Source organism: Gobius niger, assembly GCF_951799975.1.
Source record: "Gobius niger genome assembly, chromosome: 22".
NCBI classification, from domain to species: Eukaryota; Metazoa; Chordata; class Actinopteri; order Gobiiformes; family Gobiidae; genus Gobius; species Gobius niger.
In genome coordinates, this window is record NC_136873.1 from 5,331,026 (window position 1) to 5,349,895 (window position 18,870).

Sequence of the window (18,870 nt, forward strand, 5' to 3'; positions counted from 1 at the left end):
TCGCGCTGATGGGAGGAGTTATTTTGAGGCGTGGGACTGACCTGCACACGGAGCAGCTGGACGTGCTTTGAAGACGCGATGGAGACTTTTTTAAAACCCTGGAGGGTCACACAACATTTGTTCCCCTGTTTCCAAATATCGTCACAGGAGGTTTGAAAAGTGGCTAAATCTGTGTCAAAGTTACGCTCGGATCAGCTCCTCCGCAGCGTCCCCCCTCGGCCCGGGTTCCCGTTTGTTACTTCCTGCACGTGAGTTTTCATTTACACGAGTATGAGACAAATTCCTAACATGGGGAATATTTCTACTGCTATAGTTTCTAATAAAAGCCCCGGCCTGTTTTAGAGACCGGCTTTAATTTGCCTCCGCCAGCCGCGAACCCGGCCTCTGTCAGAGACCCGGCCACTAATGGAATACAGGCCAGTATTAGAGAATTTACAGTACTTACTTTATAGTGCATATCATTGAAAGTTATACATTAGTGTGACAGTGTTTGGTCCAAAGGCTTAACATTGCCATTGACTGACTTCTTAGTCATTACTGGCTCACTCACTGCATCCTCATTAATATGCATGACGTCATCAAAAGTGTCGATGTCAAAAAATGTACCTCAGTGATTTTGTGATCTATTATGGCTTCTTTTGATGTGGATATTGCCTGACCTAATCGTTATATACTCTCAGCCGTCTCACGTGCTAATAAATTAAAAAAAAGAGTAAATTAAAACGATATTGGAATAATATCGGCATCGTATCGTGCCACCTTTCTTATTGTATTTTGTTTGATTTGTTTGTATCTATTTTTGAATCGCTTTATGTAATTTAGTTTTGTCACTGTCTAAACTGTCCCTGGTGTCTGACGGACAGTGTCTCTGATGGAGGCGGTGACCTGTCCGGCTCACGATCAATTTTGCATGTTTGCTCTGCCCAGACCCCCGCGCCCTGGAGGCACCCCCGAGAGCCCCCGCCGCGGCAGCTCGGCCTCCCAGAGCAGCCCGCCGCCTCAGGCCCACATCAAGCAAGGTTAGTCCCCCCCTCAGTGCACACCGCCGCGCCCCGACGACCGGTTTTACAACTGCTTTTACTCAACGTTACCTCAGACATTTCACACTATGTTACAGTACATCACAATCGTCACGGTTCCATGTCAACACTCTCCCACCTCACAGAAAACACAGAAATTCTTTTCTGTGTATTATTATTGACGTTTATTGATAATGTGGTGAACCCCATACCCCCTCCACTGGTTCACATCATAGAAATCATAGAAACGCCTTGAGCTACCTGAGCCTGTTCCTACAAATGAATACTACTTCTGTTTTTAGCTCACATTTAGCTCAGAGGCCACTTTACAGTGAATCTAAAAAGGTCTGTCCATTCATTAATGTTATCTCACTAGGCTTTGATATCACCTGAATGTGGTCGATGGGTTGAAAATTGCTGAAGAATGTTAAATGTTAAGCTAAATGCTAACAGGTATAGGATTCTGAAAACCCCTTTTCATTTCTACGGTCCTTATAGCCCCTTACTCTAGACCACATAGCCCCTCCCCTTGTCGACATAGCCCCTCCTCTCTCTGGTCCCCATAGCCCCTCCCCTTGTCGACATAGCCCCTCCTCTCTCTGGTCCCCATAGCCCCTCCCCTTGTCGACATAGCCCCTCCCCTTGTTAACATAGCCCCTTCCCTTGGCGACAAAGACCCTCCTCTAGACCACAGAGCCCCTCTCTTTGTCGACATAGCCCCTCCCCTTGTCGACATAGCCCCTCCTCTCTCTGGTCCCCATAGCCCCTCCCCTTGTCAAAGTAGCCCCTCCTCTTGTCGACATAGCCCCTCCTCTCTCTGGTCCCCATAGCCCCTCCCCTTGTCGACATAGCCCCTCCCCTTGTCGACATAGCCCCTCCCCTTGTTAACATAGCCCCTTCCCTTGGCGACAAAGACCCTCCTCTAGACCACAGAGCCCCTCTCTTTGTCGACATAGCCCCTCCTCTTATCGACATAGCCCCTCCTCTCTCTGGTCCACAAAGCCCCTCTCTTTGTCAACATAGCCCCTCCTCTCTGGTCCACATAGCCCCTCCCCTTGACGACATAGCCCCTCCCATGGTCAACATAGCCCCTCCTCTTGTCGACATAGCCCCTCCTCTCTCTGGTCCACATAGCCCCTCCCCTTGTCAAAGTAGCCCCTCCTCTCTCTGGTCCACATAGCCCCTCCTCTTGTCGACATAGCCCCTCCTCTCTCTGGTCCACAAAGCCCCTCCCCTTGTTGACATAGCTCCTCCTCTCTCTGGTCCACATAGCCCCTCCCTTTGTCGACATAGCCCCTCCTCTCTCTGGTCCACATAGCCCCTCCCCTTGTCCACATAGCCCCTCCTCTCTCTGGTCCACATAGCCCCTCCCCTTGTCCACATAGCCCCTCCTCTCTCTGGTCCACATAGCCCCTCCCCTTGTCAACATAACCCCTCCTCTCTCTAGTCCACAAAGCCCCTCCCCTTGTCCACATAGCCCCTCCTCTCTCTGGTCCACATAGCCCCTCCCCTTGTCAACATAACCCCTCCTCTCTCTAGTCCACAAAGCCCCTCCTCTTGTCGACATAGCCCCTCCCCTCTCTGGTCCACATAGCCCCTCCCCTTGTCGACATAGCCCCTCCTCTCTCTAGTCCACATAGCCCCTCCCCTTGTCAACATAACCCCTCCTCTCTCTAGTCCACAAAGCCCCTCCTCTTGTCGACATAGCCCCTCCCCTCTCTGGTCCACATAGCCCCTCCTCTTGTCGACATAGCTCCTCCTCTCTCTGGTCCACAAAGCCCCTCCTCTTGTCGACATAGCCCCTCCCCTCTCTGGTCCACAAAGCCCCTCCCCTTGTCGACATAGCCCTTCCTCTCTCTGGTCCACAAAGCTCCTCCTCTTGTCAACATAGCCCCTCCTCTCTCTGGTCCACATAGCCCCTCCTCTTGTCAACATAGCCCCTCCTCTCTCTGGTCCACATAGCCCCTCCTCTTGTCGACATAGCCCTTCCTCTCTCTGGTCCACAAAGCTCCTCCTCTTGTCAACATAGCCCCTCCTCTCTCTGATCCACATAGCCCCTCCTCTTGTCGACATAGCCCCTCCTCTCTCTCGTCCACATAGCCACTCCTCTTGTTGACATAGCCCCTCCTCTCCCTGGTCCACAAAGCCCCTCCCCTTGTCGACATAGCCCTTCCTCTCTCTGGTCCACAAAGCTCCTCCTCTTGTCAACATAGCCCCTCCTCTCTCTGATCCACATAGCCCCTCCCCTTGTCGGCGTAGCCCCTCCTCTCTCTGGTCCACAAAGCCCCTCCCCTTGTCGACATAGCCCCTCCTCTCTCTGGTCCACACAGCCCTGTGGTTCTTCTGTTAAACCAGCTGAGCTTTCCTAGCGCCGCTGCATGGCTTCAGCTTCCTGCCAGAAAATTCTTCTTTTCATCTCATGGCTCCACCTCTACGCCCTCCTTTGGACTGTCCATCCTCTCTCCACCCTCGGTCCCAGTGTGTCATGTCCAGTTGACTACCGTGGCTAAATGTGCCGTCTTCTAAACTCTTGTGTTTCTTACACTCTAACGATCCATGTTCTAGGTTAACACTTCTGTATCTAAACGTTTGGTATGTAAGGGGTTATTATTATTTCATGAACAGATAATGCAAATTTTGGTCTTGACCTTTTAACTCCCACCTGAACCGAGCACATTTCCTCCAGTTTGGCTTTACCCCAGTCCAAAAGCTTCTGGAAAAAAGCTGTGAAAATAGTGACAGAGGTGAGACGAAAACAATGATGGAAATGTGACAAAGAAATGAGAAAACATTGACAAAAAAGTGACGAAAAATTGATGAAAAAGTGGCAAAATGTCACAAGTAATTGACAAAAAATTGAAGAAAAAATGACAAAAATGCGATAAAAAATGACAAAAAAAATGACAAAAAAAATGACAAAAAATGTGAAAAAAATGTGAAAAAAATGACAAAAATGTGGTAAAAAATTACAAAAATGTGATAAAAATTTGACAAAAAAAGGACAAAAAATGACATAAAAATGACAAAAATGTGATAAAAAATGTGACAAAATAATGACAAAAAAGTGACAAAAAATTACAAAAAAATTACAAAAATTTGATAAAAAATTGAGAAAAAATTACAAAAAATGTGACAAAAAATGACAATAATGTGATAAAAAAATTAAAAAAAAATGACAAAAATGTGAAAAAAAGACAAAAAATGTGATAAAAAATTACAAAGAAATGACAAAAATGTGATAAAAAAATTGCAAAAATGTGATAAAAATTTGACAAAAATTTGACAAAAAAAATGACAAAAAATGACAAAAAATGACAAAAAATGACTAAAAAATGACAAAAAAATGATAAAAAATTGACAAAAATGAGTTGAATACCCAACAAAAAAATGATGGAAAAAAAATCTGATGACGTGAGGAAAAAGATCCTCTCGGTTCAGGCGGGAGTTAAGAGGTTAAACACAGACAGCCCCACATTTAAGGTTCCCAGACCCTATGACTAAACCCATATAGGAAATGAACAAACCCAGCCCTCGTCAACAATCCAGTCGTATAGTTAGTGCAAGTGGAGCCTCAGTGACAAAAGTCTGGGGGTTCTTGACAAATAGCATGTTCATATCGCTTCTTTCTTTTTTTGCGATGTTTCTTTATTGATTCTTGGGCACAGGATGGGACATACACAAAGCAGTGGATTTTAAAACATCAATTGACTCTGTGCGTAACGTTAGAATCAAGCTAACGGCACCGTGATTCCCGGTCCTGGTCCAACAACGCTCTTGTTTCTTGTCTGTTCTGGTCTCTGGTCTTGACTCGCTTTCTAACCCATGTCCTTCATCTTGACTCTTGTTTCTCTCCTTGTCTTCTCCTCCAAGCTGCTGCGGCCCCCAGCCCTGCTCCTGGGTCTGGGGGGGCCCCCGGTGGCCCTCCTCCGGGGCCCCAAGTTAATCCTAACGTCCCCTCGGTCAACGAAGGTACTTCATAATCCAAAACCTAATGTAGCACAGGGCTAACCTCGGCATTATGTCAGGACTGGACTCTACAATTCTTTTATTCTCAGAGGCGGATAGAGTAGAAAAAACATCTTTGATCAAGTTTGCGTAATTCTAATATAGAATAATGACTCTACATTTCTAAAAAGTAAGTAGTTAATTACTTTTTAGCTGTTTATCTTTAACAAACGAGGATCCCGATTATTAAAATAAATCTACGGTCAATTGATTTGTTTGCTACGACAGTACTTCCCGTCCACATCCATTTCCATTCACTTACTGCGTGTTTTAAAAAGTTGCTGTGAATACTGCGTTTCCGTGGAGGAAGTATAAAGATCGGAGAGTTTGTCTTGACTATCGTTTGAATTCTGTGTAGGTATTTGTTTGTGTTACCATTTATTTTTATTACATTTTCCAAAGCATGTTAGCCTTTTGCTTCAAGACAAACTATCCGGCCTTTATATAGACGGGCTGAACTACCGTAAATTCTCTAATACTGGCCGGGGCTTTTATTAGAAACTATAGCGGTAGAAATATTCCCCATGTTAGGAATTTGTCTCATACTGGTGTAAATGAAAACCCGTGTGCAGGAAGTAACAAACGGGAACCCGGGCCGAGGGGGGACGCTGCGGAGGAGCTGATCCGAGCGTAACTTTGACACAGATTTAGCCACTTTTCAAACCTCCTGTGACGATATTTGGAAACAGGGCAAACAAATGTCGTGTGACCCTCCAGGGTTTTAATAAAGTCTCCATCGCGTCTTCAAAGCACGTCCAGCTGCTCCGTGTGCAGGTCAGTCCCACGCCTCAAAATAACTCCTCCCATCAGCGCGAGCGTCTCGTCTTCTCTCGGGTCAGTCTCATGATCGATCACAAACACAAACGCTCCGTCTAAACTCGCCTTTTACACGAGATAACAACAAATAATCCGGTCCGCGGTAAAACCGAAACAGAAACCTGCAGTGACACTGATGTCAAAGCTCCGCTAACAGCAACGAAACACTTCCTGTTGTCCCGACAAAATAAAAGGCGTCAACGTTCCAGCCGCTGGGAGAGGGTTTGAAATGTTCATTAATAAATGAACCTAATATTTTAGGTGCAAATGGACACAAATCTCCTTTTTCTTCGTTTTCCTGGTCGTCCGTTTTGCTCAAATAGAAATAAAGGCCTGTCTCTAATTGTGGCCTGGTTCCAATAAAGGCCTGGTCCTGGATGCCCGAGAGTAAATAAAGGCCCTGGACTATATTAGAGCATTTACGGTATTTACATCCTACATCAAGTTTTTAACACGCAGTACGTGATCATCTCCCGGGAGCTCACTGTCCACCACGGAATCTTTTACGATGATTTCAATCGGGTAGAAGTGAACGACCAATGGAAACCGCTGAATAGAGTTTGTCAAGTTGATGAAAAGTGACTGAGAACCCGCCTCTGTATCAAATTGAACTGAAAACATGGCTCAATTTGTAGTAGACAATCCTGTAGCTTAGACCAGCGCCCCCCTGTGGTTTATTCAGTAAAGTGCTTCCTCTGCGCTCACTCTGTCCACCCTCTTCACCTCTTTCTCTGTGCACTCCTTTCTAGCAGTGTCTAGACTTGTTTTTTTCCCGTTCTTCTTTCAAATTTGGGCATTAACCTCTTAACTCCCGCCTGAACCGAGAGGATCTTTTTCCTCACGTCATCAGATTTTTTTCCATCATTTTTTTGTTGGGTATTCAACTCATTTTTGTCACATTTTTGTCTTTTTTTGTCTTTTTTTTGTCAAATTTTGTCAATTTTTTGTCATTTTTTCGTCTTTTTTTTTATCACATTTTTGTCACATTTTCGTCATTTTTTGCCTCGGTTCCTCGTTATTCCCCACATAGCTGGCCTTCGCATCGCTCAAACACAGATGCAACATGCACACAGAGAGCGGCACAAACAACGAAAACATGACACCCATAGTAACCAAGGCCTTCAATGTCAAACTAAAGAATTAAACTAGACTTGCTTGCCTCAAAAGTGAGCCTAGCTAACACGACGTCCCTCAGCGAGATCTTGCCTTCCCCGTATCCACACTGTTCTGTGTTGAAGGTTGGAGCCAGCTCGCCGCCATGCACTGCGTGATGCTCCCTGACCTTCTGGGGCTGGACAAGTACCGCCCCCCGCTGCTGGAGATGCTGGCGCGGCGCTGGCAGGACCGCTGTCTCGAGGTAACGGCTCTGTTTTCACACACAGGACTTAGAATCCGGTGGAGGAAGCAGCTGGTGGACCGTTGCCTTGTGTGGCCCCCCCTGTCTTTAGACTTTTCTTCACGGCAAAGGAAAGACTTAGAAGAGGAAAGAGAATCCTCAAGGAGAACCACAGAACTCCCATGGACAGACAGGAAAAAGATTGACCCAGGGCTGATAGGAGTCAAGTCCTCGCTGAAGCCTTTAGGATAGAGCTGTACGTAGCTGACGTGACCATTTCAAAGAGGAACGCTTTGAGCCTTGTCTTAAAGGAACAGGCCACTGTTTTTACACACTGAGATATGTTCTTACCTGAGCTTTGACGAGTTCTTTAGGACCTGTCTGATCTTCCCCCGTGCCTTCAGTCACGTAAACACAGCGCAGACGGCGTTAGCATTTAGCCTCTCCCTCTCTCCTCTATAGCTCAAACTGGTCAAGATAGAAGCTACCAAGCTCTTCCAAAATGAAACAATGTGGATTTTCTAAGTGGATAAAAGGGGGACTGTATTGTAAGGCATAATAATACCAGGAGTAGTTTGAAATACGCGCAGTAAAGTGAAGATTTCGAACTACTCCTGGTATTATTACGCCTTACAATATAGTCCCCCCTTTTATCCACTTAGAAAATCCACATTGTTTAATTTTGTGTAATTATACTTTGTAGTGGAACACTTCACGTAACCATATTTAAATAGGGAAAACGTGGAAGAGCTTGGTAGCTTCTATCTTGACCTGTTTTGGAGCTATAGAGGAGAGAGGGAGAGGCTAAATGCTAACGCCGTCTGCGCTGTGTTTACGTGACTGAAGGCACGGGGGAAGATCAGACAGGTCCTAAAGAACTCGTCAAAGCTAAGGTAAGAACATATCTCAGTATGTAAAAACGGTGGCCTGTTCCTTTAAAAGTAGAGACAGTGTCTGCTTCGTTTGCATGAGCTGGAAGTTGATTCCATAAAACCGAAGCTTGGTAGCTAAAGGCTCTTCTTCCTACTGTGCTTTTGCTGACCGCTTTTAGAGACTTGAGGAGTCACTCGGAGCCCTAAATGTTGAAAGCGAAAGTGAGTTTGGCTGATATGGCACAGTCTTAGTGATGGACTGGAGCTATACTATTTGTGGCTCTGTAAGGGAGAAAAAAGCCGTCCATATTGACTACAAGAGTAGCGTCCTTAACTTAAAGGGATATTTCAGGACTCTGGAAAACTAGTACACGAGGCCCTATGTCAAGAGTGTTGTTGATTTCAGGAGATTTTTTTTTGTTTTATTCATGCAGTCCTTATATTTGAAGAGTGTTGTGGTGTTAGGCTAGTGCTAGGCTAGTGCGTGTCTATGGTAACTAGTAGCCTGCATTAAAAACCTCTTCAATATCATGGGGCAGTCCTCCAAACGTTGCCATATCTGATTTGCAGAAAGCTCCTTTGTGAATTCCACGTGTAGTAATGCTGGCCGCAGGTAAACAAACTACTGTAGATCCGGTAACCGAGCAGATCACTCCGCCGCTGCGTAGCCACAACCAGGAAGCTGATGCTGCTCAAATATAAGTTATTTTAAATGCAAAATGGTCATATTTCAAGAATTATTCAGTCAACACACATTTATATGGGTAGTCTGGTGTTATAAGTGATTTGCCTCAGGTGCTCTGTGCTTCGGTCAGACTGTTTTTAATGCAGGCTACTAGTTACCATAGACATGCACTAGCCTAGCACCACTAAACCTCTCAAATATAAGGACTCTAACTGTTCTGATGTGGGGTTGCTGCAATTGGTCAGGTCTCGGTCCATCCATGGATTTCTTGGATGTGTTGCATTAAGACCTGGTGCTGTGCTGCAGGTGCGGGAGGCGGCCCAGGCCCTGCTCCTGGCCGAGCTGCGGAGGATCGGGGTGTCCGGGCGCAAGGACACCATCGACTTGTGGGCGCCGTACCTGCCCCAGTACGTCGACACCGTCAGCTCACGTGAGTCCGTCTCATGAAAATTATGAAGTTCACGCCATGGCTGGACCTGACTCGTAAAGGAGAACTAACCGTGTCGCTTTTGTTCTTTTTTTCATTTTTTTGTCACATTTTTTGTCACATTTTTTGTCACATTTTTTTTTTTTGTGTGTAATTTTTTTGTAATTTTTTTGTTATTTTTTTTGTAATTTTTTGTCTTTTTTGACTTTTTTTTTGTAATTTTTTTTAAAATTTTTGTTATTTTTTTGGTCATTTTTTTGTCATTTTTTTTGTCTTTTTTGTCTTTTTTTGTTCTTTTTATGGTCATTTTTTTGTCATTTTTTTGTCTTTTTTTGTTATTTTTTTGTCACATTTTTTTGTCACATTTTTTGTTATTTTTTGTCATTTTTTTGTTATTTTTTTGTCTTTTTTTGTCTTTTTTTGTCATTTTTTTGTTATTTTTTGTCTTTTTTTGTCTTATTTTGTCATTTTTTTGTTATTTTTTTGTCACATTTTTTGTTATTTTTTGTCATTTTTTTGTCATTTTTTTGTCATTTTTTTGTTATTTTTTTGTCTTTTTTTGTCTTTTTTTGTCATTTTTTTGTTATTTTTTGTCTTTTTTTGTCTTTTTTTGTCATTTTTTTGTTATTTTTTGTCTTTTTTTGTCTTATTTTGTCATTTTTTTGTTATTTTTTTGTTATTTTTTGTCTTTTTTTGTCTTTTTTTGTCATTTTTTTGTTATTTTTTGTCTTTTTTTGTCTTATTTTGTCATTTTTTTGTCATTTTTTTGTTATTTTTTGTCTTTTTTTGTCATTTTTTTGTTATTTTTTGTCTTTTTTTGTCTTATTTTGTCATTTTTTTTGGTCATTTTTTTCTTCTTTTTTTTGTCTTTTTTGTCATTTTTTTGGTCATTTTTTTTACATGTTTTGTTCTTTTTTTGGTCATTTTTTGGTCATTTTTTCCGTCACTTTTTTGTCAATGTTTTCTCACTTTTTTGTCACATTTCCATCATGGTTTTCGTCTCAGCTTTGTCGCTATTTTCACACCTTTATTCCAGAAGCTTTTGGACTGGGGGTAAAGCTGGAGAAAATGTGCTCGGTTCAGGTGGGAGTTAAGGGGTTAATATTGCCTGCAGTTCACAAACTATCCACCAGGGGGTGCTGCAGCGCCCTCAGCACCCTGGGTTCCCACGGCCTTGTGTGTAATAAACTATAAATTCAACAAGCACCGCTTAAAAGGCCGCTTCTATGAAAATTATAAAGTTCACGCACTGGCAAATGCTGGACCTGACTCGTAAAGGAGGACTAACCGTGTCGTTTCTGTTTTCTCAGAGCAGCTGGAGCCAGCACGGATCAGCCCGCCCAAGTCCCGCCCCCTCCAGAGGCTCTGCCTGTGGAAACCAAGGTCCCGGAGGAGGAGCTGGACGTGGTGGACGATGACATCTCAGCAGGTGAGAGGAGTCGGCCAGTTGATTCTGAACAACGCTGGGATTTTTGTTCTGTAGCCACTAAAGTAAAGTGTGTTAAAGGAATAGGTTTTTACATACTGAGATATGTTCTTACCTGAGCTTTGACGAGTTCTTTAGGACCTGTCTGATCTTCCCCCGTGCCTTCAGTCACGTAAACACAGCGCAGACGGCGTTAGCATTTAGCCTCTCCCTCTCTCCACTATAGCTCCAAAACAGGTCAAGATAGAAGCTACCAAGCTCTTCCACGTTTTCCCTATTTAAATATGGTTACGTGAAGTGTTCCACTACAAAGTATAATTACACAAAATTAAACAATGTGGATTTTCTAAGCGGATAAAAGGGGGAACTATATTGTAAGGCGTAATAATACCAGGAGTACTTCGAAATCCGCGCAGTAATATCTTCACTTTACTGCACAGTAATCTTCACTTTACTGTGCGCTAAGGCAGGGCTTCTCAACCTGGGGGTCGGGACCCACTAGGGGGTCGCGAGACAAATTTGGGGGGTCGCCAGAGCATATAGATAAAATATATATCTTAATATTATTATTATGGTGTCGTAGCATACATGCTATTTTACCAGGGTGCCATTATTTGTTCTAAATTTAATTCATTTTTGTTTTAGCCATTGTTTTTTCTTTGTTTTTTAAGAGTTATATAGGTTAACCTCTTAACTCCCGCCTGAACCGAGAGGATCTTTTTCCTCACGTCATCAGATTTTTTTTCCATCATTTTTTTGTTGGGAATTCAACTCGTTTTTGTAACTTTTTTCATTATTTATTTATTTTTTTCGTAATTTTTTTATCATTTTTTATTTATTTTTTGGTCACATTTTTTGTCACATTTTTTTGGCATTTTTTTGTCATTTTTTTGTCACATTTTTGTCATTTTTTCGTCAATTTCTTGTCAATTTCTTGTGACATTTTTGCCACTTTTTCATACATTTTTCGTCACTTTTTTGTCACATTTCCATCATTGTTTTCGAAAAAAGCCAAACTGGAGAAAATGTGCTCGGTTCAGGTGGGAGTTAAGGGGTTAACGTCCCTGTTTTTCCCATGGTCTGACCCGGGTGGGGGTCACGATCCTAATTAACTGCTATAATGGGGGTCGCGGCTCTAAAAGCTTGAGAACCACTGCGCTAAGGTAAGAACATATCTCAGTATGTAAAAACGGTGGCCTATTCCTTTAATATTTTAAATGGTGTTAATTTCCTGGTGTTGAATCCGAACGAACATTTGGAAAAGGCCTCATGGTGTTTCCTGTCTTCTAGGCTGTCTCTCCAACCTCCCCCCAAGCGCCAAGAAGATCTGTAACTCGTATGAGGAGCGCCGCAAACAGGCCACAGCCATCGTCCTGCTGGGGGTAATCGGGGCCGAGTTCGGCGCAGAGATCGAGCCCCCTAAAGGGGCCCGGGCACGCACCGGGGGCCAGGCTCCGGAGGGCTTCGGGCTGACCAGCGGAGGCTCCAACTACTCTCTGGCCCGGCATACTTGTAAGTAGCCAGTGCTTTTTGTGTGTCGTTTCATTCGTGTGCTTTTGCTGACCGCGTGACCCTGTGCCCTCCAGGTAAAGCCCTGACCTTCCTCCTGCTGCAGACCCCCAGTCCCAAGCTGCCCGCCCACAGCACCATCCGCCGCACGGCCATCGACCTGATCGGGCGCGGCTTCACCGTGTGGGAGCCCTACATGGACGTGTCCGCCGTGCTCATGGGGCTGCTGGAGCTGTGCGCTGATGCGGAGAAGCAGCTGGCCAAGTTAGTTCCACAACCTAACCCGACTAGGCTAAAGATTCGACTTCTGTCTCTTCCCTAAACCTCAAACCAGCCTCGTCTCAGTCACTGGATCTGAATGTCCTTTGGCTGCAGCAGGGGAGCAGGGGCTTGATGGCTATCTTGTTTTTAGCAAAGAGCTAGCCCAGTTAGCCCCGTTTAGCCCAAGATGCTTTCAGACCAAACTGCTGTTTTAGGGTTAACTGTGATGTTCTACGGATCTTTAACTAAACACCAACAGTTTATGCTAGGGATGCACCGATACCGGTATCGGGCCGATACCACATGCTTGTACTCATTCATGAGGTCCCGATACCAGAAACCGATACCAATAGACGTGCGGCCAGCGTACCTACGAGGCGCAGCTCTCAGCTGAGGAGAGAAGAAGCAACAAACTGGAGAATTGTTTGGTGTAAATCCAATATTCCACATAGAGCTGACTTTATTACAGACTGCGCTCTCTAAACCAGAGTCTGTGCTGGATTTAACCAGAGCTTAATGTTGTTGGAGTCTGCTGTGTTTACAACATACAGGCTAACGTTGCTAACTCGCGGCTAGCAGTTTTGACCATTCTGACACCGTTTTAAGGCCAGGGGTTCGTTCAGAAAATCCAAATTAAAGACTTACAGCATGTTTATATTGAGGGAAAATGAGCTGCAGCAGAACAATGAAAACGCTGTAGCTACTCGCTAAGTTACTACAAACACACGAGAAAATCTACAGGAGCTGAAGTAAAGACGAAAAGAGACCGTTTAAGTAACATCTCAATACTATTGTTAAATAAAAATACATAAATGAATAAAGCTCAGGCATTGGGAGCTTTAGGACATGGGCTTTTCTGTCTATGATGGACAGAGACATAAAAATTTAAAAATATATTGAATGAAAATAAAAATAAATAATAAACGGCATCAGCGCAATTCTAATATAACTGCTCTTAAATGTGTCGCCTACTTTACTTAAGGAAATGTACATGAGTAAATGTACTAATTACAAACCAATCTGCTGTGAAAAAAGTAAGAATGTTGAAGAAAATGCCTTGTGCTCGTATCGGTATTCGGTATCGGCGAGTACTTAAATCCAAGCACTCGTATCGGTTTTAGAAAAAGTGGTGTCGGTGCATCCCTAGTTTATGCCATGGTTTCCCCCAGTGATTAAGCTCAAATCCACCTAAAACAATAATAAAGAGGCCGGTTAGCACTTGGCGGCTAACAGCTAGCGTTATATGACACTGAGCAACAACAGGAAACGGCTCTTTGTGAAAGAGAATAAACTATAAATTCAGCAAGCACCGCTTAAAAGGCCGCTTTATACAGTATGTAGCAGGTTTTAGTGACTTTATTGGTTCGTATTTTTTGTTTTCATGTGATCGATCGGAGCTAATTTTAGCTGCGTCTCATGGCCCAACACACGTTCTCCGCACTGATGCAACCACAAAAGTTTGCTTTCATCCTTGTTGCAATAGTAATGCCCGGCTTTGTTGAACATTACATTGGTTTGGGCGATCCTGTTTTAGTCTGAATAGGTGAGGGATTCGACTCTCCCTTCGTCACATAACCATACAGCTGCACTATATGTCCATGGACTTTGGGCGGAAGGTTTGGCGACTCACACCTGGCAACGTTAGCGCTTTGGGATCTGAGACGAAGGGCGCATCCTCTTTCTAGAGCCTGTCAAAAAGCCTGTAAAAATTCAGAGAAATGTTAAAATCTCAACTATTCGATCTTTTCATGGGATCTTGGGATGTGTGAATATTGTCATAATCATACATTTTCCCGCAGCACCCCTGGGTTTGCGCCGCAGCACCCTGGTTGAAAACCCCTGCTCTATACTGTCCTCTCTACCTGCTTCATTTTTCACTTTGGGGAAAAACCTGCAAAGATCTGTTTGTGAGCGTTGGAAACATGTGTGTGTCTGGATTGGTCAACCATGTCATGTGATCATTGTGGGCCCAGCACAGTTCAATGGCACAGTTACGAGTCAGTTCTCTCTCAAGTTAGGCGACGCAAAGAGGCGGGACCTTTTTCCATTGGCTTTAATAAGAAAAGCGGAAAGAAGGAACTTTTGGTGATATAATGTCCTGTTGGATCGGTCATTGTGGGGCTTGCTGTGTCCATTGCTTTGTTGTTTGTGCTGTTGATAGAGAAATGAATTAGCCGTGTATTCTGTTCTGTCACTGACCGTTGCTTTCAGTGTAATTGGGTGGTCCTCTGAACCCTCTGTGACCGTCTCTCTGTCCTCCTCAGTGTGACGATGGGTCTCCCTCTGAACCCTCCAGCAGACTCGGCTCGTTCCGCTCGTCATGCTCTGTCCCTGATCGCGACGGCCCGCCCGCCCGCCTTCATCACCACCATCGCTCGAGAGGTGAGACGCCTCAGTGCATGCATACTTGGAATAGTATTTCACTCCATTCAAATAGTCTTTCAGTCATGTGACTTTTGTGGTTATGGCGGCCATTTTGAATACAGAAGTAGAATTATGCAGTACTACAGCATGAAACAAATATCTCTACTCAGGTTATAAAAGAAAGACAACTGATTGACAGTGGCATTTTTATGTAATCGTAATCATTGCTCAAGATAAGAGTAAAAACGTGTATGTACAGCATTATGTATATATGCAAGTATATATCTCATGAATGCATGTTAAAATGTCGCAAAAGCTGCACATGTTAATGTAAAAAATGTTGTAAAAAAAGGTATATATATTGTACATTGAACTCGGAATAAACAATCAATCATTCAATCAAAAAACGTTTATGTGAAGAAAGTCAGGTTTAATATGTTAGCATGCTACCGGTTAGCATTTAGCTTCAACAGCTCAGCTCTGACTGTACTACTGTTACTGTAGTATTTCCTCAGTGTCACAGATGTGTTTCTCGTGTTGAAGAATTGATTGAATCAACTGTCAATGGTTGACAGTTGCTAACCGGTTGCATGCTAACATCTTGAGCACCTTAAAGGGGGGGTATTATGCAAAATCGACTTTTTCAAGCTTTACATCATGTTATTAAGTCATTCCCTCATTAAAAACATGCCTGAAGTGTTGCCTGGGCACATTCTGTAAAAACTCTGATGGCGGCCATTTTAGGGATAAAACGCCTGATTCCTTCAGGAAACGCCTCCGACCTCCAGGATACGCCTCCAACCTTTCGTCACCAGCCGAGTAACCAACCACTGCTCCTTAGCAGATCCCCCTCCCCGAAGTGTCTAGCCCTAAGATGTAAACAGAGTCATCATGGAGGATTAGCTTCATGTGTTGTGAACCGGAGCCACAGCAGACTTTTACAAAGACACACATCAGTGTTTCTGTTACCTAAACACCCAGGATTCAAACCGGTGACAAGAACACTTATTTCAGTGTCTGGTTCTGCGCTGGGCCTTGATGATGCACAGAGCCTCCGGAGAAAGCTAATGCTAAGCTAAACCTCGAGTCATCACGTGAAAACGAGAAATATGCACAAATAAAGTCAATAAAACCACCACACACATAAAGAACCGTTTAACAATGATCACACACGGAGCCAGGCTTGTTGATTTGGAAGTTTATTGCTCACATTTCATCTACAATGGGTCATAGCCGAGTGGTTTTCTCCCGGAGCTAACAAGCTAGCCGCGACAAGCTAACGGGAAAATTCACTGAATACAAGCAGCATATTATGCATTGAAAACGTCACTAAAACAGGCAACTGCTTGAAGCAGCCTTTATGATGATCACACACGGAGCCTGGCTTGTTGATTGTGTAGTTTATTGCTCACATTTCATCTACAGTGAGTCGTAGCCGAGTGGTTTCTCCCGGAGCTAAGGCACTATTAGCCGCGACAAGCTAACAACCTTCACCTTCACAACATTCATTGAAAACAGGCAGCATATTATGCACAAATAACGTCAATAAAGCAGCAACTGCTTGAAGCAGCCTTTACGATGATCACACAATGAGCCTGTCTTTACACATTTGTGGTTTATTGCAGACTTTTCATCAACAATGAGCTGTAGTCGATTATAACAAGCTAACGGGTAACCTCGAAAAACCATTGTCCACCTGCACAGATAATGTCCGTCTTTTGAATCGTATGGGCTCCTGCAGATCCTGGTGTCGTCCATGGGGGTATAGTTAGAGATCCATAGGGCATGGCAGATGCAAAGAGAGAGCCTCCAAACAGCAGTTATTTTTCAGGCAAGAGCCCCTTCCAAGCGTCCGGTGTGGAAGGTTTGTCTCCAAATAATATCCTGTGTGGCCATTGTTCCCAAAGTGATAAACAGTAGGTCCTTTCCAACAATAAAAATTAAAATGCACCGATCGTAGTTTCAATACTGTTGAGACAACGAGCGCAGTGTTGTTGTGATGCCACAGACAGCGTGTGGAGGGGGCGTGTCGGAAAGGGTCAGAGGTTCTTAAAGAGACAGGGGCCTATTTCAAGTCATTCGCTACCACCATTTTGAAAGAGCAATTTTATACAAGGCAGTTATTCTAATTTACTGCATTGACAGACCAACAGAAGGTTTCGTCATCATTGTAGTGTGATATAGACTGGTGCTATGTGGCTGAAAAAAGCATAATACCCCCTCTTTAAACGCTGACTCGGACTGAGACTCTGTTGACATGACAAACTGTAAAAATCTCAGAGAAAGGTTTTCTGTTTCCTCTTTGATGTGTTAATTTAGTCTGAGGAGTGAAGCAGCTCTTTAGTAAATCTTCATCATTGTGCCCATTGGCTTGTTGCACTGTATGGCTATGCTAGTTCCTCTGACCTGAAGTTGTGAGTGCCAGTACTTCCTGTCTATTTTTCCTGGAATAATAATCCTATTTTCTAAAGATTGTGTTGTGGGGAGTGAGTTCCTGGTAGATGATCATTAACTGTGTGTAACGAGTTCAGAGGAGACGCCTGTGATCATAAAGGATTGATAGTTTGTCTTGAAGCTAAAGGCTAACATGCTATCAAAAAATGGAATAAAGGCCACTATTTCAAATCGTATAATGCATGAAATTAATGTTAGACGTCTCCTCTACGGAAATATTTACACTGTACAGCAACTCTTCAACCTGCAGGAAGTGATCGTCTACCAGAAACTCACTGTCCACCACAGAATCTTTTGGAAATACGATGATTCGAACGGGTCTAAGCTAGTCTTAATGGAAGTTAATACGAACAGGAAGTACTGGCGCCCACAACTTCAGCTCAGAGGAACTAGCGTAGCCACATACACGGCTAGAACGTGGCTAAAATGGAGCTGAATTTGGAAAAACCATGACTAAAACTGAACTCTTGGATGTGTTTTTTAATTTCCCGTGTGTTTTTGTTTTGGGCTGTGTTTGTAAGAATGTGCATGTGGATGGAAGACTACAGTGAGTTATACGGATGGTGATGATGATTTTGTAATTCATTTTCTTTTCACGATAATGTACGATAAGCGTCTAATCTGAGTGAACAGTGCTTCAGGCAGTGCATTAAGTGAAACATGCTCGTTGCAGGTGCACCGGTTCAACGCGGCACAGGCGAACTCCCAGTCCCAGCAGAACGTGCACACCAGCACCCTGGCCCGCGCCAAGACCGAGATCCTCCGCGTGCTGGACATCCTGATCGAGAAGATGCCCGGAGACGTGGTGGACCTGCTGGTGGAGGTCAGCACAAGCTCTCATCTCACGTTGTGTCATGTTATAGATAGGCGTTTTAGATTACTGACATCAATTTGGGGGGGGGAAATGCATTTGTGTTTTAATTTACCGTAAATATTGCAGTATTTGCTTTAACCCCTTAACTCCCGCCTGAACCGAGCACATTTTCTCCAGTTTGGCTTTACCCCAGTCCAAAAGCTTCTGGAAAAAAGGTGTGAATATAGCGACAGAACTGAGACGAAAACAATGATGGAAATGTGACAAAAAAGTGAGAAAACTTTGACAAAAAAGTGACAAAAAATGGACGAAAAAATGTCAAAAATGTGACAAAAAATGACAAAAAATGGACGAAAAAATGACCAAAAAAACGACGAAAAAATGGATTAAAATTTGACAAAAAAATGATAACAATTTGACAAAAAAATGACGAAAAAATGACGAAAAAATGGATAAAAATTTGACAGAAATGGACAAAAAAATGACAAAAAAATGACAAAAAATGACGGAAAAAATTGATTAAAATTGGACAAAAAATGACAAAAAATGATAAAAATTTGACAAAAATGATTAAAAAAAAATGACCAAAAAATGACAAAAAATGATAAAAATTTGACAAAAATGATTAAAAAAAAATGACCAAAAAATGACAAAAAATTACGAAAAAATTGATAAAAAATTGACAAAAAATGACCAAAAAAATGACGAAAAAATGACAAAAAAAAAAGACGAAAAAATGGATAAAAATTTTACAAAAAATGACAAAAAAATGACAAAAAATGTGACAAAAAGTGAAAAAAAAAATGAAGACATTTTTTTTTAAAAAAGTTACAAAATGGACTTGAATACCAAAAAAAAAAGATGGAAAAAAAATCTGATGAG

The 18,870-nt window shown here is 43.0% G+C and overlaps 1 protein-coding gene across 2 annotated transcripts in view; it reads left to right on the forward strand.

The window, feature by feature from the left end:
* Nucleotides 1-18,870, forward strand: part of wdr7 (WD repeat domain 7) — a 47,812-nt gene that overhangs the window by 22,008 nt on the left and 6,934 nt on the right. The window contains exons 18-26 of one of the 2 annotated variants that reach the window (XM_079581224.1): nucleotides 928-1,019; nucleotides 4,890-4,988; nucleotides 7,079-7,197; nucleotides 9,040-9,163; nucleotides 10,476-10,589; nucleotides 11,877-12,098; nucleotides 12,173-12,359; nucleotides 14,621-14,738; nucleotides 17,848-17,997. In XM_079581224.1, coding sequence (XP_079437350.1) covers nucleotides 928-1,019; nucleotides 4,890-4,988; nucleotides 7,079-7,197; nucleotides 9,040-9,163; nucleotides 10,476-10,589; nucleotides 11,877-12,098; nucleotides 12,173-12,359; nucleotides 14,621-14,738; nucleotides 17,848-17,997 — 1,225 coding nt within the window. The remainder of the gene's footprint in view (nucleotides 1-927; nucleotides 1,020-4,889; nucleotides 4,989-7,078; nucleotides 7,198-9,039; nucleotides 9,164-10,475; nucleotides 10,590-11,876; nucleotides 12,099-12,172; nucleotides 12,360-14,620; nucleotides 14,739-17,847; nucleotides 17,998-18,870) is intronic. The other variant, XM_079581225.1, reaches the window with a different exon arrangement.